This window comes from Tursiops truncatus, chromosome 15 (genome assembly GCF_011762595.2).
Source record: "Tursiops truncatus isolate mTurTru1 chromosome 15, mTurTru1.mat.Y, whole genome shotgun sequence".
Lineage (NCBI taxonomy): Eukaryota > Metazoa > Chordata > Mammalia > Artiodactyla > Delphinidae > Tursiops > Tursiops truncatus.
Window position 1 is genome coordinate 35,850,816 of NC_047048.1, and position 21,350 is coordinate 35,872,165.

Genomic DNA, 21,350 nt, shown 5'->3' on the forward strand with positions numbered 1-21,350 from the left:
GCTGCCCTCTTTTCTACCCATTCCTTCCGCTAGGAAGGACCAAGGACCTGCCCCATAGCCAGGACTCCCGTGAAAGCACATTAGCAAGTCCTCACTGAGACCCCCATTGGGGGTCTTGCACTGTGTCATCTACTGTTAAACGTGATGATCCATTACAGGACCCACAGAATAAATGTTGGCCTGATTTGACCATCTAGAGGACTCTTAGCCTCCATGTCTGCCTGCTGCCCAGCAACAAGCCTCACCTAACTCTGTGGAGTCTACAGGTAGCTTCCCTTCCTTGCAGACAATATTGCAGGGCACCAAAGTCACCAAACTGACTCTCTCATAGATGTGAGCAGACCACTGAGTTGGGGTCCACAGGACCACCCTCTGAGTCAATGATTTTTTAGGAGGATTCACAGAACTCAGAAAAGCTGTTGTACTCCTGGTTATGGTTCCTTACAGTTAATGGATACAGATAACATCAGCAAATGTCAAAGGTGCAGAGGAGAGTCTGGAAGAGACCAGGTGCAGGCTTCCAGTTGTCCTCTTCCAGGGGAGTCAGGTGGGCAGTGCTTAATTTTCCCAGCAATGACGTGTGACAACACTCGTGAAGTTTTGCCAACCAGGGAAGCTCACTGAAAGTTTGGTGTCTAGAGTTTTTACTGGGGTTTCATCACATAGGCATGGAGGGTCCATGTGGCCAACATTATTTCTCAGATTGCAGCCCCTCCAGAGGTCCAGCTGATCCAGTGTGACCCAAAGCCCCGCCATAAATCACATCGTTATCATCAACTATCCGGAGTGGCCTGAGGCCCCAGGTCTACAAAGACAGTCTTTTCAGGCAGGACATTCCAAGGGCTCAGAGGTTATTTCCTAGGAGGTGGGCAAGGGCCAGTCCTTTCTTTGGATTGTGCAGGGTTTGAACATCCTAGGCCTGTTCAGTTAACCTTTTACTGCACAGCAACCAAGGATGAAGAAATATTTGTGCATGCACCAGAAGGATCTATTTCAATAAACTGAACGGACTCCAAGGAAACCAGAGATAATACAGTAAGTCCCCTACATACGAACGAGTTCCGTTCATAAGTCCAACAAAGTTAGCTGAGGTACCCACCTAACACAATCGGCTATATAGTACTGTACTGTAATAGCTTTATAATACTTTCACACAAATAATACATAAAAAACAAACACAAAAAATAAAGAAAACTTTAAAAAATATTTATTTATTTGGCTGCGCTGGGTCTTAGTTGCAGCACACAAGATCTTCGTTGTGGCATGCGGGGTCTTTAGTTGTGGCACTCGGGAATCTTTTAGTTGTGGCATGCAAACTCTTAGTTGCGGCGTGTGGGATCTACTTCCCTGACCAGGGATCGAACCTAGGCCCCCTGCACTGGGAACATGGAGTCTTAGCCATTGGACCACCAGGGAAGTCCATAAAGAAAACATTTTTTTTTTTTTTTTTTTTTTTTTTTTTTTGCGGTACGCGGGCCTCTCACTGTTGTGGCCTCTCCCGTTGCGGAGCACAGGTTCGGGACGCACAGGCTCAGCGGCCATGGCTCACGGGCCCAGCCGCTCCGCGGCATATGGGATCTTCCCAGACCAGGGCACGAACCTGCATCGGCAGGCGGACTCTCAACCACTGCACCACCAGGGAAGCCCCAACACTAATGGAATTTTAATTACATAAAAGATTAGAGAAAAATGTGTTGTTGGGTGACCTGGCATTCCATTAAAAGTATTGAGTTTCTCTGGGGAAAAGTGGAGAAAAATGTTTTGCTTAGAGTATCCAATGAGATTTTGAATGAGTGAGTAAAAGGGGAAGAGTCGAGAGTTTCAAAAATGCACAGCCAAGTTTTCCCCTTAGGATGGGCCTCCTTGTCTGGTAGCAGTGACCTGAAGGCAAGCCCGGGCACAAAGGCCAGCTTTGGACTTCCCTTGAGGCGGGGACAAAATGCCCCTTCCCATCTGATCTTTCCCCCTCCCCCACTCAGCGGGCTCTTCCATCTGATTCCTGGGGCCTAAGGCGTCAGATGAGGCCACGTGCAGGAGTCAGCACCCACACCTCGCCCCAGGAGTCTGAGCCCAGGACGCAGGATCCAGCCTGCGAGCCAGGGTGGGACTCCTTGCAGAGGGCTGCAGGGAGGTGCCCACCAGCTCTGAGTGCGCTGGGGACAGAGGCCCTCAGTCTGCTGTGCCTCAGGCTGCAGAGCACAGAGGGGTCTTTGCAAGCCCCACATCCAGAGGGGAGGGAGGCAAGGATGTCAGCCCTGACCCACCCCCAACCCACAAGCCAGCCAGACCAGCGTCTGCCTCTGCTGGGAGAAGGGGGCCCAATTGTTCCAGGCTCCTGACAGAGTGAGATCTGGGGCACGCCCACACAGGGGATTATGGTTTCAGTGCTGCTAAATCCCCTTGTGGGCAGCCCTGATCCCAGGGGACAAAGGGCCTGTGTTGAGTCTCCCGAGCGGGCTCACAGCCAGCACTGGGCCAGGGTGGACAAGGGGGCCGGGCTCCTCTGAGGGTGGGGCTTCCAGCATAGGTATGCATGGTGTACACGGCTGTGCAGGGTGAGTGCAAGCTCCTGGGTGTAGGGAAAGCTGGGCAAGCGTGTGTGTGTGTTAAAGGGTGCATCCACGTGTGAGCCTGTGGTGCACACATGCATTTTGAACGCATGTGTGTGCATGTGCATCCCTTATAAGCATGCTCATGCACTCTATGAAAATGCACCTCCCGTGTGCTCTCGGGCATGTCCTGTCAACCCTTCCTTGTCCAGGCTGGCAGCCGTTTCTTCCTCCAACTTCCACCCCAGGGACTTCTTCCTGGAGTCCCAGCCCAGACAGACCCTCCTTCTGGGCTCAAACCCTGGCAGCCTGCATCTAGAAGGAAGGCTCAAGAACAGACAGCATTATCAGAAAAAGTGCCCGAGGGTGGGCTCGGACAAGAACACAAGTCCCCTTTGTGATGTCTCTGGGCCCTTTCCTCTAGGAGCTGTGCCTGCCAAGGTCCTAGGCCTCTTCCACCTCCGCCTCCCCCAGGAGGATTCCAGGGCCTCGGGAGGGTTTCTCTGCCCCTCTGCAGCCTATTGGCCCTGCCCTTCCCCAGCCCAGCCTCTGATGCATTCATGGGGCTGAAGGCCTCTGGTGGCTGGGTGAAGGCTCTGGAGGACAATGGGGGCTCTCATCTTTGCAACATGAGTCAGTGGTGGCCTGAGCCCTAGGAGCCTGTCCAGGGAGACCAGTGCATGGCCAGAAGGAGGGGTACGGCTTTCTGGACAAAGCTGCTCTCTGCTCCCTTCTGCCCACTAAAGGCTGGTTGTCAAATGAAGCCCCCAAGCCGCCTGCAGCCACGACCATGGGCAGGGCTGCATCTGTTGCAGGGTAGGGACAGGGATCCTGACTTTGTGGGTGAAGGGCCACGTGTTTCAGGTTTTCTGGGCCATAAAGTCTCTGTCACACCTGACCAGCTCTGCCTTTGCAGCCTGGATGCAGCTCCAGACGATATGCAAATGAATGGGCAATAACACTTGTTTGTGGACAATTACATTGGCATTTCATGAACTGGCCATGAATCACATTCTTCTCCTGAAATTTTTCTAACCATTTAAAAATATAAAAATTACTCTTACCTCACGGATTGTGCAAAAACCAATGGAGGGCTGGACTTGGCCTTTGGACCATAGTGTACTGACCCCTGGCGTAGGGACCTGATGTAAGGAAGGAAGGTGACAGCTAGACAGGGCCTCCACCCTGACCCTAGGCCCCCCCAGCACAGCCATCTCGATGAAGCCAACGTCCCAGTTCCTGGCAGCCAGCACTTCCGAGTGAGGCTGTGAACACACCAGACCATGCTCTGCACCCCTTCTCCTTGTAACCACATGGGGGGGGGGGGTTGGTTCAGGACACTGTAGTCTATGCCCAGCCTGTTTCCTGTGGCAATGCGTCAGCACAGCTGTGGGGTCCATTTCTTCTCCAGGCCTGAGTAGTTCACCGCCACAGCGAGGACACCACCATTCATGAAAACTGTCACCTAGACAGACAGGTCTGTTGTGTCTTATCTTGGGCGATTCCAAAGGCTGCTCAAAGAATAACCTGCATACCTGACCACAGGTGTAAAGCTTTTGTGTTCAGGCCCGTGGATGGAGAAGGATCTCACTGAATTCTCGTAACACCTGTGAGGGGGGTCTATTGCTACCCACATATAACAGAGGGGACAATTGAAGCATACGAGAGTGACATGAGCTCCCCAAAGGGCATGCCTAGGAAGTAGGGAAGTGGGGATTCAGACCCGATCTGGCTCCAGATCCATGCCCACAGTACCCCTATATTGAGGACTGTGACCCCATGGCTCTTCCCAAAGGTCAGGGAGGCCATGCAGACAGCCTGAGCTCCGTCCAGTCACAGAAAGCCTGGGCTTGCTGTACCAAGAGGGTCCCCAGATCCCCTGCCCTCAAGAAACACCCCATTCCCTCCCAGATCAAGTCTGACCCCTCGGCCTTGCCCAGGAGCTCTGGGGAGAACTGGCCTGGAGAATCACCCTGTCCCCACCCACAGCACCTCTGGTCCTGTGTCATTGCTGCTGGTCATCCCATAGCCCATTCAGCCCAGTTCATCCCCAGCTACACCAGACTCAGCACAAAGGAAAGATCTCAGACGTCTTCCAGTGACAGGCCATGGAGGGCCAGTGCCTGGGGTGTCTCTACCACCTGGCACCAGGCACTCAGAACTGGACTGTCCACTTCGGCTGTCTAAGGGCCAGAGGGGAAAGGCCAGGGAACCCAGGGCTCTGCCCAAGCATGAATAAGGCCCTGGACCAGGTTCTGCACGAGGTAGGAGTCCTGGGCCCCATGAAGCTACTGGGGGCAGCTGCCCCGAAGCACCCCTGTGGGGTTGAACCCCGTTTGGTCAAGCTGGAAAGGGCTCTCAGGAAACCTCCCCCACCTCCAAAGTCAAGGTCAAGTGCAGGTACCCAGGAGAGAGACCCCCAGGTGACAGCAAAATGCTTGTCACTGTTTCATTTTGTTTGTGTAGGCCACAGGGCCAAGACAGTAAACACAGCACATCCGGGATCCTCCCCCTGGATGGCTCTGGGGATTCCTCCAGGAAGAGCCCCCACTTCCCAGCTCCTTTCTGTCCCCCTGGTGGCCCCTTTGTTCCTTCATTCTGGAGGGGGGCCCATAGGGCCCAGGAGGGTATAAAGGGCCAGGTGGAGGGCGCCCAGGTACAACAAGACTCCCCAGTGCCAGGACTGGACCACAAGACTCTCCAGGCCAGGTAAGACAGTGCCCCCAGCCATGGATGGGCCAACGAGATCGGGTGGGACCCATCTCTGAGAGTCAGATGGCCTGTTCTCTTCTCTCCAGGAGGCCTTCACTCACCAGCCAGAAGCCATGCTGCTATGGCTGACCCTCACCCTTCTGTGGAGCCCCACCTGCTGGGCAGGGCGTAAGTCTGGCTGGGTCTCTCCCCTCCAGCCCATCCCCCTAGAGGCCACCCTCACCTCCCTCCATCCAGGACCTGGGGTCTGGGCCCAGCCCTTCTCACAGACTAACTCTAGTCTCAGGCGTGTCCCATTGTCTGGAGGGGGTACACCCTCTTCTGGGCAGAAATAACCAACATGTCCCTGTGTAGTTTTTTTCTTTTATCCCACCTGGTTCTTCATCTAATAGAGATGTACGGGCCCGGAGGAGGATGGCATTTCAGTACCTTTAAAGACTATGAAAATGAAATCACTGGGATTCGAGTATTTGTAGGTGCTATCGGCATATTTAAGAGGTGAGTAGGAGCAGGACCATGGAGCCCCTTGCTGTGTCCCAACTCCTGCCCCAGTCTTGGGAACAGGGGTAGTGGGGCTTAGAGCCCCTTCTCCCAACACCCTCACTGGGTTCCTGATGACCCTAGGAGTTCAGTTGAGTCCTTGGAGTCCTGGAGCCACCAGTCATCACCTTTTTTTTTGTCCCTTTTCCTCTGCTGCTTCCTCTCCTGCACACCAGCTCTACTCCCTTCTCTCTCCTCCTGCAAGTCCGGCCTCTGCTTCCTGGGTTGATCTAAAGGGAAGGGTAGATGATGCTTCTCACTACTTTGTCCTTTCAACCCAAACTCAACCATAAATGGTCTCTCAGTTTGAGAATACCTGATGGGAAAAGCAGGAGAAAGGTCTGCCCAGTTTAGGGTCAAAGAGAAAATGAAGTGAGGGTCAGAGTGCACCACTGATTGAATACAAGAAGTATATAGAGGCAGCAAGCCCAGGGTCTTCCACTAATGATGGGGTGGGGGCGTTGCTCAAGGTCTGGGGTGGATCTTTGCTCTGCATTTACTGGGTCCCAGGGACCTGGGAGAGGGAATGGGCCAGAGCTGCAGACACTAAAGGAGACAGAATGTGGGTGGGGCCAGATGAGGAGGGGAGGCTCTGGGACAGGCACCAAGGTCGGGGAAGGTCACAGATAAGAGTCACCTACTTCTCAGGCCTGCCACCTGGACTTGTTGGAGTGATTGGGGCTCCAAAACCTGGGCCCAGGGACAGCTCCCTGCTCTGAGTCATGACAGTAGCTGGCACCTCCTGAGCATCATGGTGACTGGGTACCTTGTGGAGCTCTCCTGATGGAAGGTCTCAGTGACTGCTCCCCCAATCACTCCCACTTTGCAGATGAGCACACTGAGGCCTGCAGTTGCTAGGTAGCAAGCCCAAAATCACAGAACTTGAAAGTAGCAAAGCAGGGGATTGAGATCAGGAAGCCTGTTTCAGGCACCCAAAGTCACGTGCTCAGGGACTTATGCTGCAGTGACAGGGCTGTCCTTCTTGCTGGTGACCAGGGGATAAAGGACCTGGGGGTGGTGAGTCACCTGGATCCCAGGCCTTCAAAGCTCCCCCTTCCTCCCAGTATCCAGGTGAGGTTTGGATCCCCTGGAGTGAAAAATATGGAGTCTCAGGTGCGAAGCCCCAGGAATGCCTCCTGCTGCCAGGTTAACACATTATAGGAATCTACGGCTCCTACAAGCTTTTCCTCCAGCACCTGGTCATATACACCGACTTTGAGTACTGGAGAGGAAGCACTCTCCACACTTGGAGAGGAAGGTGGCAGGACCTTTTTTGACTCCCCAGGTAACAGTAAGGAGGTGCTCACTGGAATCTTTGAGCATTACAGGCTCCTGGGCATTTCCAGTATCGGCTTTGAGTGGGATTATCCTCTAGTAACCTTGAACTCTGTTCCACCAGATAGCACCACAACCTAAAAGAAATGAGTGCTCCTGGGTCTCCAGGGCTGGGACCTGGGTTACCCTGCTGAGCCCATCTGGCTGGTGGTGGGTTTCATGCACAAGGGAGTCTGAGTTGAGACTCTGAATCAGAATCCATCAATAAATCAAGCTTCTGAAGCAACAAGGCGTCCAGGCATGGTCCTTGAGTCTGGGATAGAACACAGCCTTCTGAGCTTGTGGGGGATGAGGCCTCCGGGGCGGAGCTCACTGAGCAGAGCTGCAGGACAAGGCAGGAGGTGGGTCTGACACCCCAGGCCTCGGTGATTTTGCCCAGGATGCTGGGCCTGCCCGTGCAGACCCCAGGCAGATCCCATAATCTATGAGGATTCCTGGCTCCGAGGATGCCCCATCCCCCACTCCCTGCTACAAGCTCATCCAGGTGGCCTGTGCTGCCCAGGCTCAATTCCAGGCTTCTCTGAGTGTGCAAAGGGCTTCAGGGAAACCATTCATTCATACATTAATTCACTCACTCAGCATACATTTGCCAAGGCCTGGTCCACAACAGGCTCCCTGGACACCAGAGAAATTAAGAGGCCAGCTATCCAGCTGGGGACACCCGATGGGGGACAGGTGCAGAAGCAGATGGAGGCAGTTGGTTACTGCATCTGAACTGATAGGGACAGGTGTAGCGCCTTGTGTAGCACATGCCCAGTGATGGGGTAGGCTTCAGGGAAGCCTTTCTGGAGGAGGCAATATCTGAGCTAAGTCCTAAAGGCTGAGTGAGAACTGGCCAGGTGGGGACAAGGGGAGGGGGGCATTGCAGACCAAGAGATCAACATGGGCAAAGGCCAGAACCAGGGGTAGTCAAGCACAGCACTCCTTGAAGAGTGGTCATTTGTTATAGCTTAAAGGAAAACTAAAGCAGACCCCAGGCCTTTCACATTCTATCAAATGCATCCATCAAACTGCAACAGCCAAACACTCAGCCACGGTGTAAGGCGCCAGGCCCTGTCCCACCTCAGCTCCCTGCCCCAGCAGCCCTAGAAGGACAGGACGTCTATTGTCCCCATTTGCAAAAGGAGGAAACGGAGGCCCAGAGAGCACAGTGGCTCGGCCTGTCACACAGCACTAAGTGGCAGAGTCGGGATTCAGGTTGAGGAAGTCTGGCTGCAAAGTCTGGGCTCAGAACCGCAAAAGTTTCCTAACGGATCCTCATGTCTCTTTGTGATACTCACTGACATGTTCCTCTTCTCTAATTCTAATTTTACATGCTGGTTGAGAGTCACTTAGTGGTTCTTAACCTGGAGTCTGTGGGAAAATTCAGGAATCCTTGAACTCGGATCAGGAAAAAAGCACTGATATTTTCATTGTCTTCTACTGGAAATTTCATGTTTCCATTGGTAGAAGGGACCTGGGACCCCTCTTTAACAGCGCCTGTGCCTCTTCATATCAATTAGAGTTGTCCCAGATAGCTTGAAATTCACACTCAGCACTGCTTCCAAATTATGGGTGTCTGTGTTTTGCTTTTTCCTTTTTTTTTAAACTTTGGCCACGCCCCACTTGTAATGCAGGATGGTTCCCCGACCCCAGGGATCGAACCCTGGCCTCTGCAGTAAAAGCACCTAATCCTAACCACTAGGCCACCAGGGAACCCCCAGATTTGCCTTTTACTGAATCAATAATAAAAGCACAGGTGTTCATAGGACACTTGTAAGGCACGTTTTAACAGATGTATCTGCAGCTGCTTTGCGGGACGTTCTTTTCTTCTTGTGTCAGGGGAAGGCAGAAGGAGGGAACCAGAAAGGGCAGCAAAACTCATAATAGAGATTTTCCAGTCTTAGGCTTGGTTAAGGGGAATCTCCAGCTCTTTGTCTGCGCTGTGCTGAGTATGGTCTTTGCTGAGGGCTTAGCAGGCTGGCAGCTCTTCTACATTTCCTCCTCCCCAGGTGGGCTCCCCACTTGTCACAAGGGGTCGAATAGGTGAAAGCCTGTCCTCCTGTGTGGTCCCTTGGGGAGATGGGTTGGATTGTGCTGAGCTCTGCATGTGCCCATTAGCTGGGGGACGTTTGCAAAAACCAGGGACAGGGAATGGGGCTGAACGCTGGCTGGGAAGAGGCCGAGGAGCCAGGGGTGCCTGGAGCTCAGCAGGGGTCTCCGTGGATCAGGGGCAATGGGGTGTGGCAATGATTGCCTGACTCGGGACTTGTCACTGGGGTCCTGCCTGGCCTTGGCCACCATCTCCCCTAGTGACCTCAGGCAAGGTGCGGAACCTCTCCGAGGCTGCTGCTTCAGATACAGTGGGAATAAAGCAGTGATGTGATGTCACCAGGATCAGGACACTAGTCTGGAGGCCTGATCCGAGTGATGCTCCCCCAGCAGTGTTATCCGCAAGTCCTTGGATGGGGCAGTGGGATTAGACTTCTAATTTACTTAGAAGAGCACAAGCAACTCCACCTAAATGAGGGAAGGGTGGGGCCCTGTCTCCCACTTTCTCTGCAGCCGGCCTTCTGTTCCGTGCAGTTGCTTCTGTGTCTTCAACCCCTTGGGGGTCACCTAGGGCAGAACCTGCCTGATTTCTTCTTCCTCACATACCCAGGCTCTGTGCCTCTTGGGTGTTTCACAGCAAACATCAGTCCTGGAGTCGGGGGGGGGGGGGTTGGAGGGGGGAGTGTGCGGCCGGAAAGTCCGCCTCCCTCCCAGCATCCGGCTGAGGTTTAGGGCGCACTGGAGCCCGCGGTAAGGAGCCCCCAGCGGTAGCGGGCCGGAGTCCCTGCAGTAGACGCGCTAGAGGGTCACCCGGGCGGCCTGCATCCGGCATCTGCGCTGAGGCACCAGCAGGAGGCGCCAGGCCACCATCGGGTACCGCGCGGGGCTGCGGTTCAGCGCCCGCCCTCCCGCCTCCCGGCTGACACTCCCGTCCGCCAACGGCCAGCACCTGCTCCACTGCCTTTCGGGAATCGGCTTCAAGTGGGGATTTGGCCCCGAGAAGCCGTCCGCCCAGTCGGCCCGCCGCGGTGACCAGAGAGCTGATGACCCGCGCGGGGAAGCAGGACCCAGCGAGGCCCAGTGCGGTCCTGAGCCGGTCTCGGGTCCCACCACGCCCTGCTTCCTCGCGGCCAGGTGGTCAGGACCAGAGGCCAGGTGACCCCGAGCTGGTACCAATCGGCAAGGCCAGAGTGATGCTGAATGCCCGTATTGAAGAAAGGTTCTGCACACACGTGAGCCCGCCTGATTCTTGCCCCCAAGGGGAGTGGCTCCAGGCGCCCCCAAGCTCCCTGGGCCTGCGCACTATGCGAGCCTTATATTCTGATGACCGGAGGTTCTGAGAACAGCGTCTCAGGACGCTGTCTCCACCACGCGTGACTCCGTGGGGCCCGGGCAGGGCTTGGCCCGGAGGACACCTCAGTGTTTGCAGTGGGAATGATGAAGGAATTCCCAAGAACCGGCTCCCAAATAAGGATGAACCGTGCCCAGGAAGGTGCTTCGCAATTAGTCCCCACAACAGCCCCTGAGCTGGCGCCACGCCTGCTCCGGCCCCTCCCTCCCCTCCTCCCCCCACCCGCTCCTCTTCCGGCTCTCCTCCAAATGCTCCTCTTCTCCTACCTTCCCCAGTCTAAGGCAGTGACTGCTGTGGGGATCAGTGCTGTCACTCTTCCCATCAACACTGTCCCATTCTGACCCTCGTTGTTGCCAACCAGGAAGCACTGGGAGGCGACCCGCTCCCAGCTGCCAGCCCCAGGAAAGGTGGGCCCCAGAAAAGGAGTGGAGTCTCCTCAGTACTGGAAACATTTCCCTTTTAGCAAGCCAGGGGCAAGGAATTAATTATGCAACAGAAAGGAACTGGTTCCAGAGTGCTGCTTGTGAAAACTGCTTTCTGTTGCAATGTTTTGTGTACGTGTGTGAGTAATTCTCCTGTGACTTGATTTATTCCTGCAACAGGGGTGGATGGATGGATGGAAGGATGGACTGAAGGAGCAGTAGCATCCATCCTGCACCCATGTGGGGCCAGGCCTAACGCCAGATGGTTTCACAATTGTTCTCTCATTTAGTCCTCACAACACCTCTCAGGTGGGTGTTAACATCCTATCTTTACAGATGAGGGAACCCAGGCTGAGAGAATTGTTGTAATTTACCCAGTGGTTGTGGAATTTAAACCTACTATCGCTCTGCCCCCCCCCACCCCCGCTCCCCTGTTCAGATGTCCATCCAGTGCCCATCTGGGTGCCATCTGGGGGGAGAGATGTCCTTTCCTGAGTGTCCCCACACACTTCAAAACTCACACAGCAGGCAGTCTCCTTGCAGGTTTCTTTCCGCTGCTCTGGGAACTCGGGGCCCAGAACTTACAGGGACTTTGGCAGAGCCGGCCTGGCCCCTGTGATCTCCTTCTCAGTGGTTCTACAAAAGTTAAGAAACCGGGCACATGTCAAACCTGAGCCCTGGAGTCCAGGCTGACGGAGGGACGGTTTATCCTGGGCTTGGATCCTGCTCTTCATCTGGCCTTTGGTCAGAAGTCAGCCTGTCAGCCTTCGGAACATCTGCATACATTCTAACCTCTTCCTTATCCACGTCCTGGCTGAGTCATGGAGGGTCGTTTGTTTGGGGGCTGTGAATTGTTTCTTCTCCACACACTGAACTCCCAGCCCCTAACCTGTCCCTGGACAGTGTCACTAGTCCCAGGCCCACCAGAGGCCCACCAGGGTGCAGGGACCACCGGCCAGCCATCAGGGGGCCCTTGAGAGACATTCAGCCGTGCAGCCAGGGTGGTTGGGCAGCCAGATGCTGAGAGGAGCTGCTGGAGGTGGGGCAGCTCCTCCACTCCACCCCACCCCCAAGGGGCCCCAAGAGAACCCTCTCTGTCTGTTGCACCAAGCCGGGGTTGGGGTGGAGTTTTATGAGCACAAGTGTCAGTCTTCCAGATCCTCTGCAAACACCCTCTGGAAGTGGCCAGGGAAACAGATGACAAAGGGGCTGGTGTGTGTATCACAACCAAGGTCAGGCTGCAAGGTCTCCGTGGGTTTTGCTCTTGGTTCAGGCTCCTTCCTCCTCACTCACCATCGGCACAAGTGGGAGGTGGGGTGGGGGGAGGAGGCACCCCTGGCTGGGGGAACTGAACCGTTTCTGCTGTCTTTTGCCAGCAAATGTGGGGCGCTCTGAGGAACACACACACAGACAGATCACATACACACATGACACACACGCAGATACACCCAAACACAGACACGTACAGAATGTACACAGACACATAAACACACACACACACATGTACACATATAGATGCATAGAGACATATACAGACACACACAGATACATACACAAATACAGACACACACGCAAACATATACACACAGAAACATAAATGTGAACATACACATGAGGCGTTTTGCTTAAGTGAAGGACCAGCTATTCCAGGAGTCACGATGCACCAGAGTCACTTTGAGCTCTGGAGCCTCAAGCACCTGGGCTGTCACCTTCAAATCCCCAGTTTGAGGTCCATTTTTTCTGTGTCACCTCCAAGCCTCCTGAATTGCAAATCCCACCAGAAGGGTGAGTCTGGACTGCATCACTCAGAGTTCACAGGGCCCCAAGCAAGAGTAAGGCCACCGGCTCAAGCAGGGGCACAGCGTGGAACCCAGAGGTGCTTGAGGGAGACTTTGCCAGTGTTCCCCATCCAGTCTGTATAGGTTGGCACATGGGTGTAGACACCAGGCTGGTATGGCCCAACGCAGCCTGATTCCCAGCTTACAGTCCCAACCGGGATCCAAGCATCATAGATGGAACAGAGCAGTGGCCCCCCCAGTCACCCCAGGGACAGGGAGGGCAGGAGCCGAGCATGAGGCCTTCCGGAGCCCATGGGCCTGCGCACCCTCTGCTGAGGTCACAGGGGCTGGGCAAGGATGCTGCTCCCTGTGGATGCTGGGGTGTGGGGGTGGGGACCGAGTGGGGACACGAAGAACCTGGAGGGTGGATGGAAGCCACCGTCACCTCGCAGGAGTCTTTTTTCCCATCACAAAGAGGCACGGAACATGTCATACTGGATGAGGCCCTTCCTGGGGAGGCTGGGCTATCCTAGGTGCTCACCTGCTAGTACGTCTCCCAAACCCAGATGGGCCCAGCCACCGCCGGGAGGACCCACGCTAGGACTGGATCTCCTGCGCCTCTGCCCACCCAGCTCCTCCCGCCTCCCAGAACCAGGAGGCAGGGGCTGGGGCAGTAAGTTCAAGCCCCAGGCATCTGCCTGGGAACTGAGGGCCCTACTAATCTCACAGCCTCTCAGCCTCAACTGCACTGGCTCCGCCACGGGCAGAATCCAGGACACTGGCCCAAGGCCCCCAAGTCCTATGCAGGTCCCTGTGGTGAGAGGGCTCAGGGAGTCTAACTGCACCAGGAATCTGTCCCCTGGGCCACCCCTGCCCGTGGTCGAGGGTGGACAAGGAGACTGTTCACAGACACGGAGGTCAAGTTGGGATGGGAAAGGGAGGGAGCGACCCACCTGCCTCAACACAGTAGAGCTGGGATCCGAACACCCAGGAGGCGCTGATGATCCCACATGCCAGCTTCCGGGGATGATGGCGCTGGGAGTGTCCCCACTATGTCAGCACCAGGGTCTGTGTCCCCCAGGTGGGCCTCGGCCGCCCCTGCCCTCCAGGAGACTCTGCAAGACCAGCAGGGAAGTAGCAGTGTGGGATGCCCTCCATGGAGCCCCGAGCTCTGGGCGAGCCCGCCGCCCAGCAGGGCTGAGGGGCCGCCCTCACTCGTGCTGCAACGGCAGCAACAACCACTACCACAACCCAGTGACAGTGGAGACAGCACCCACAGTGACCACAGCAAAAGCAGCAGCAGCAGCAGTAACAAAAACGACACACAACCACGTGAGTCAGGGCATCCATTTAGCTTCCTGCTCACACAGACCCTGAGTCCCACATCCAGAGCCGGGTGTAGAGATGCCCCTTCACTCTTGCTGGAGACGCCGTCCTGTTTAGTAAAGCACAGCTGTTCCAAAGCACACGATCAATCAATCAATAAAGACCTAGGAGGGAACAGACGCAGGTGCTGCCTCTGCAGCTAAGGAGCCCGTGGCCGCCCTCCACCCGCCCCACTCACCCGAGGAAGCAGTAACGCCCAGGGCGCCCAGCTGAGGGGGGTGAGGGAGCCCCCACCCACGTGCCCCTTGAGGCCATCCTCAGCTCACCTGCTGCAGCCACAATCCTTCCTGGGCCCCTTGGTCTCCCACAATCTTCCCGGCATCCCTGGATAGGCCCCACCCCGGGAGAGACCGGCAGGTGGGGACGGGGCCCAGCCTCAGCCATCACATGTGTCCCCTCCTCTCAGTTTCTACTCCAGCACCTCCTACGCACACCCCACTGGCCCTGGACCCTTGGCTGGGACGTCCAGGGCTGGGCCAACCTGGAGGCAGCACATCCTTGAGGGCCCCTAGGAAAGACAGACCAGGGAGGCAGGGTCACCATTCTGGTCATAAAGTCACCCCGCTCTGTTAGACCAGGAGTGCAAGAACAGGGCGAATCCCAATTCTCCTTCTGGTCTGGGGGAGGCCACCCCAGATGGAAGGAGCTTCCGGGTCTCCTCCTTGATTCTTCCTCCTCCCACCTCCCCAGGAGGCTCGCTGGCCCCCAGGGCCAGGCCTCTGCCCCTTGGCCCTGTCCCAGCCAACCAGAAATCTCCCTGGAGGATGACAGAAGCAAAAGACCCAGGCCCCACAGGAGAGCAGAGGGGCCAGTGGCGGGGCAGGGCAGCGGTCAACAGATGCAGCAGCAGAAACAGGCAGAGGCCTGGCCAGCCGCATGACTCTCCACCTGCAGACACTGTTTGAGGGTCAGCATCCTTGGATGGCACCCGAGGGATGGTTGGTGGGTCCCTCACCGATGGCAGTCACCCGGAGCCCTGGCTGGGCAGGACCTGGCCCGCTCCTCGCTGGCAATCCTCTCGGACTCCTGTCCTGCCCCTTCCAGGGAGACAGCTGAGAGGAGGCCGGGTACCACAGGGCCCATCTGAGGCCAGTCCCTCCTAGGATCCAGGGTCGGTGGAGCTGGTCGGGCTTCCCCAGACTGAGATGTGAAAGCCACGTCATCCAGCAGGCAGCCCATCACCTCCTGTGTCCAGGAGACCTGGGGTCCCTACTCGCTGCTAAGGGATGGCCACCTGGCCTCCCTGTCCCACCCAGGGCACACGATGTCTCCCTGTGGACCGGCCACCTCCTGACTCCCTTCTTCCCAGAGGAAACTGCAGCTCACGGAGAGTAGAAATCTCTAGGTTCATGGTTAATCCACAGCAAAGCCTTCACTTTTCATTTGTGGAGTAGGACAAGGCAAGTTGAATTTAGTGAGTTTGACATTATTAGAATTTCTCTGATGATTAGGGACAGTCCCCACTGGGTCAGTTAGCAGAAATTAAACCCAAGGACCCCAAAGGCAAACCTCCTGAGTGATGTGCATCAATGGCAATATCTAAGGGTTGGAGCTCAGCAGGTGGCTGAGGCTAGATGCTCCTTTGAACATAGCCACCTGGGTGCTCTGCTCGTGGGAAGGGTGACTGGTCTCTGAGTGCAACCTGTAAGACCTGCAAACTTAGACCTCACGTGCAAACCAGGGCGGGCTGGCAGTGAGCTTGCGTATAGTGTAAGCAGGGCGAGGGGGAGGGCAGTGTGAGTCAGACTGCAGGCAGGAGGTGTGTTCATCGGCGTCCCCACTTGACCTTGACCCAAGCAGTGGAACCGAATTGAAGGAATAACACGACTTTCCAGTTCTCATAGGACTCCTCCCTACAGACCGAGTCAACCTGTAGGATTCTTGGATAATTTCTGGGCAGAATGGGGTGGCCTCAAGAAAGAATAGACTTCTGCTAAGGAGAGAACTCAGTGCTTGAGTGAATAATTAGAAAAACAAAAGAGATGTGTCCACATTGTCCACCAAACTGCTGACATAGACCATACTCATTACCATTACCATTAACTCAAGAAACATTTACTAACATTTTTTTTTTCCAGGACCGTTTTCTGGACACTGACTGTATCATGCTGGATAAGGTAAAGGTCTCACCTTTCATAAGCTCAGAATATTTCCTGGGAAAGATAACTGAGTAAATAGACAGTAATAAGAGAACATGACAAATGCAGGGACAGAGGTTTACCTTCTGGTTATGTGTGTTAGGGAGGGGATGATAAACAAGGAACAAATGAAATAAATTGTATATGTTAAATAGTAATAAATGTGCTGGAAAAAGAGAAAGCAAGGAAAGGAGCAAGAGTGGAGGGAAGGAACATTGTAAACAAGATGATGACATGGTGACATCTGAGTAGAGATTTGTAGGAAGGGAGGGAGTGGCCATGCAGTCCTGCAGGGGAAGAGGAAACCCTAGGTGCAAAGGCCCTGAGGCAGGAGCATGCCTGCTGTGTTCCCAAACACAGCTGGGAAGCCAGAGAGGCTGGAGCCCCACAAACAAGGAGGAGAGAGATGAGAAGGGAGGCTGGAAAGATGACATCATTTACTCTGAGTAGGGTTTGGAATAGAATGACAGGATCTGACTTAGGTTTTAAGAGAACCACTCTGGCTGCTGTGCTGAGAACAGCCTGGTGGGAACAACAGCCGAAGCAGTGGGACCAGTTAGGAGGCCATGACAGAAATCTGGGATAAAGAGGAAAGTCGCTTGGGATGGCATGGGAAAGAAGTGGCCAGATCTGGACGTATTTTGGAGATAGGATAGAACTCACAGGATGTGCTGATGGCTTGAACTTAGAGAATGAGAGGAAGAGAGGCGTAAGGAAGATGCCACAGTTTTGTGTTGTTGGGGTTTTTAAAATCAGTTTTATGGAGGTATAGTTTACACAGAGTAAATTTCACCATTTTTAATAAATTATAGTCCTATGAGTTTTGATAAATGCATCCAGTTATGTAACCATTACCACAATCAAGATATAAAGCCAGTTCCATCACTATTAAAAAATCCCCCTATGCCCCTTTGGGGGCAATCCTTTCCCCACCCCAGCCCCTAGCAACCACCCGTCTGCTCTCTGTCCCTATAGATTTGCCTTTTCAACAGTGTCATATAAATGGAATCATGGTGTGGAGCCTTTGGAGTTCAGCTTTCTCCCCTCGGCATCATGTGCTTAAGGTTCACCATGTTGTGGGGCTTCCCTGGTGGCGCAGTGGTTAAGAATCTGCCTGCCAGTGCAGGGGACACGGGTTCAATCCCTGGTCTGGGAAGATCCTACATGCCACGGAGCAACTAAGCCTGTGTGCCACAACTACTGAAGCCCGCTCACCTAGAGCCCGTGCATCGCAGCAACAGAAGCCACCGCGATGAGAAGCCTGCACACCGCAACGAAGAGTAGCCCCTGCTCGCCACTAGAGAAAGCCCGTGCGTAGCAACAAAGACCCAACGCAGACAAAGATAAAAGAGGGATTTCCCTGGTGGTGAAGTGGTTAAGAATCCGCCTGCCAATGCAGGCGACATGAGTTGGATCCCTGGTCCGGGAAGATCCCAAATGCCACAGAGCAACTAAGCCCTTGCGCCACAACTACTGAGACTGGCTCTAGAGCCTGAGAGCCACAACTACTGAGCCTGCATGCCACAACTACTGAAGCCTGTGCACCTAGAGTCCATGCTCTGCAACAAGAGAAGCCACCGCAGTGAGAAGCCCATGCACCACAACGAAGAGTAGCCCCCGCTCACCACAAATAGAGAAAGCCCGTGCGGAGCAACGAAGACCCAACCCAGCCAAAAATAAATAAATAAATAATTTAAAAATAAATAAATAAATTTATAAATAAAGATTTAAAAAAAAAGATTCACCATGTTGTGTATAGTTTGTTCATTTTTGTTGCTAAGTAGAATTCTACTGAACGGATGGACCACAGTTTGCTTATCCATTCACCGGCTGAAGAAACATTTGGGTTGTTTCCAATTTTTACCAATTCTGAATAAAGCTGTTATAAATATCTGCATACAGATTTTGTAAGAATATGTTCTCTTCTCTCTTGGATCAATCTTAGGAGTAGGATTGCTGCATGGATGTTCAACATTACACGAAACAGTCAGCATGTTTTCCACAGGGGCAGTACCAGTTTGCACTCCCACCAGCAACATGTGAGCGTTCCAGGAGCTCTGCATCCTTGCCAACACTTGGTGTTGTCAGTACTCCAAGGTTCCCAAACTGAGCAGTTGGAAGGAAGGACAGCTGCTTTGTGCTGAGATGGAAATTCTGCCAGTGGAGCAAGTTTGAGAGGGAATACTGAGATTCATTTGGGGTCACCTTAAGGATGAGATGTCTATATGATATTTACAAGGGGATGTTGATTAGTTGAGTGGACATGCAGGGAGAGAACTCTGGAGTCACCTCTATGGATAGTGTGTAGAGCTATGACACCAGATGCTGTCACCCATGGATACAAGTAGGTGAAGGAGGAGAGAAGTCCCAGATATGATGTTGGGGCATCAATCACACAGAGGTTGGGGAAATGAGGAAGAACCAGCAAAATAGACTATGTTCTGTGAAAGTGATTATTCCCCCCTCAGTAAGAATTGAGACAACTGTGTCCCTGAAAACTGGTATTTGTCCTGGTTTGCCTGTGTGTGATTGTTTAGTAGCTGCCAACAGGAAATCAGACCCACAGGCCCATTGGGTCAAGGCCAAGTGGTGAGGCAGATGAACACAGCCCCCACAGTCTGACACACACCACCTTCCCGCATGCCCTGGTTACGCTCTTACTCACTAGCTGCCTGCCAGTCTGCCTGGTGTCATCATGTGAGGTCTAAGGTTGCAGACCTTGAAGGTCATACTCACAGGCCCAGTCATCTTTCCCATGAGCGACTTTGTGATACTATGAGCACAACGACCTGGGCACAGGTAGCAAAGTTTGGCTTGGAGCTGGGAAATCCATTGTCTCCACCTTCACGTAGAATTCCACACTCCCCAGCCAGTCTGGGGAGCTTGGGGAGCTTGCGCCCTTGGTGAGGAGACTGGTGAACTCATTAGGGCACCATCAATGGGGTCATGGTGAGACTCCTTCAGATGCCTCCCCGGGCAGTAGCACTGACTGGGAGACTTCAAGCAGGAAAGGGAGAGAAAGAAAATACTTGCTCTTGAGTAAGCATGATATGAAAACATGAAACTAACTGGGACACCCTCCGAAGGTCCAAAGCTCTTGTGGATAGGTATGAGCTCAAAGCCTTCATAATTTGGATAATTTAAGTGTGATTTGATTGCACTGACAAAATCTGACATACTGTTTCCATGATAACAGTGTTTATTGTAAAAAAAAAAAAAAAAGCAAAAAAGTTTTCTGTCAATCTAAAACTATTCTGGGGGCTTCCCTGGTGGCTCAGTGGTTAAGAATCCGCCTGCCAATGCAGCAGACACGGCTTCGAGCCCTGGTCCAGGAAGATCCCACATGCCGCGGAGCAACTAAGCCTTTGTGCCACAACTACTGAGCCTGCGCTCTAGAGCCTGAGAGCCACAAGTACTGAGCCCACGTGCCACAATTACTGAAGCTCACACACCTAGAACCCGTGCTCTGCAACAAGAGAAGCCACCACGATGAGAAGCCCATGCACCACAACGAAGAGTAGCCCCCACTCGCTGCAACTAGAGAAAGCCCACGTGCAGCAACAAAGACCCAATGCAGCCAAAAATAAATAAAATTAATTAATTAAAAAACGATTGTTCAGAATAGTTTTAGATTGACAGAGGGTCTGAAGCAGGTATATCAGTTACAAAGGCATTTAGCTGCAGTAAAAGAAGATCAGACCAACAGTGGCTTGAAAGCACACAAGAAGGATGGAGGTGGCTGTCTAGGATGGAGGCAACTTCTCAACCATGTCCTCACACCCGCAGCTTCTGAATCTTTGTTCACTGTCAATTTAGGTGTTATTCAACTCGTAGCCTCATGTTGATAAGATGGCTGCTAAGGATTAGGCATTACATCTGTATCCAAGACTAGAAGAAGGCAGACGGTGGGAAAGGATAATGCCAACTGAACATGTTCTTGTTATCAGGAACAAAACAAAGTCTTCCCAAGAAACTACCCATCAGACATCTGTTTCCACTGGGACCTTGTGGGAGACTGTGGAAAGGAACATTTAGTTTTTCCAGTCTCTGAGGTGGAAGAAGGAAGGGAGGGGTGTTGGAATGGGGTTATTGGCTTAGCCAGCCAAAGGAGTCGGCCACTGAGGGACCTCATGGGGTTAGATGTGATTTACACACTTGTTCTGGATGCAGAGTAGAGACGAATTGGCAGGTCCCTGGTGTGGAAGTGAAAGTCTTCTAAAGAATTAAAGATCTGAGGAAGGAGCATGTGGAGGAGCAGTAGCCAGACCTCGCAGCCTATGACCAAGGCACTTCCATAGTAAGGCCATGGGTCACTGTGGCCAGATGGCGGCACCCCTGCCCTGGGGGAGGTAAGGAGGACTCTCCCTGGGGCTGCTCCATGTGGGGAGTTAAAGGTGAGTGGAGGCACCTGCTGGGAGCCCAGGTTGGCGTGCCAGCCCCTCCCACTGGCACTTCCCCTTAGCCCAACAGGCCAAAGGAGCTCCATGTGCGGCCCCCAGAGGCAGGAGGTGTCGGTGGAGCCGAAGCAGTGATGGCCCCCACCCCCGCCCATTTGGGGCTTGCTCCTGGCCTGGTTCCAACCAAGGGGCAAACAAGCTCTCTGCGATGCTGGTGTGGACCCCACCAGGGCTGGACTGACCACATTTCCACCTCCTGGGACCCCCACCCAACTGGGGAGGGAGTCACTGGAAATCTTGTCACACTTTGGAGCCGGGGCGGGCTCCCCACCCCATGGCCCAGCCCGTCTGTCAGGCTTCTTGGGGCTCTGGGAAGGTGCCTCCGGCTCTGGGATTCCCTGGAGGGTGATGGCCAGCTCAGAGAAAACCCACCCTCACCTGAGGGTCCCACATTTACGGGGTGACTTGTCAGCCCCAGTAGATGTTTCCTTTGTTTTCTTTAATTTTATTTATTTATTTATTTATTTATTTATTTTTTTGGCTGTGCTGGGTCTTTGTTGCTGCATGTGGGCTTTCTCTAGTTGTGGAGAGCGGGGGCTATTCTTTGTTGCGGTGCGTGGGCTTCTCATAGTGATGGCTTCTCTTGTTGCAGAGCATGGGCTCTAAGTGCACAGGCTTCAGTAGTTGTGGCATGTGGGCTCAGTATTTGTG

At 53.8% G+C, this 21,350-nt stretch overlaps 1 protein-coding gene and 1 long non-coding RNA gene across 3 annotated transcripts; both read left to right on the plus strand.

Moving 5' to 3' along the window:
- Nucleotides 1–5,374: 5,374 nt before the first annotated feature.
- ZG16B (zymogen granule protein 16B) lies at nt 5,375–7,217 on the plus strand. Its single transcript, XM_073793236.1, is given in 5 exon segments — nt 5,375–5,429; nt 5,654–5,733; nt 6,866–6,872; nt 6,948–7,020; nt 7,067–7,217. Coding segments are annotated over 5 exon segments (366 nt in total).
- Nucleotides 7,218–9,895: 2,678 nt separating this feature from the next.
- LOC109548441 (uncharacterized) lies at nt 9,896–17,942 on the plus strand. Of its 2 annotated transcripts, XR_004522121.2 has the most exons (4): nt 9,896–11,249; nt 13,800–14,050; nt 16,183–16,221; nt 17,218–17,942. It is a non-coding gene; the product is annotated as an uncharacterized lncRNA (long non-coding RNA). The 2 variants fall into 2 exon arrangements; XR_012326140.1 differs by having other exon boundaries at nt 9,896–14,050; nt 17,218–17,941.
- Nucleotides 17,943–21,350: the final 3,408 nt, after the last annotated feature.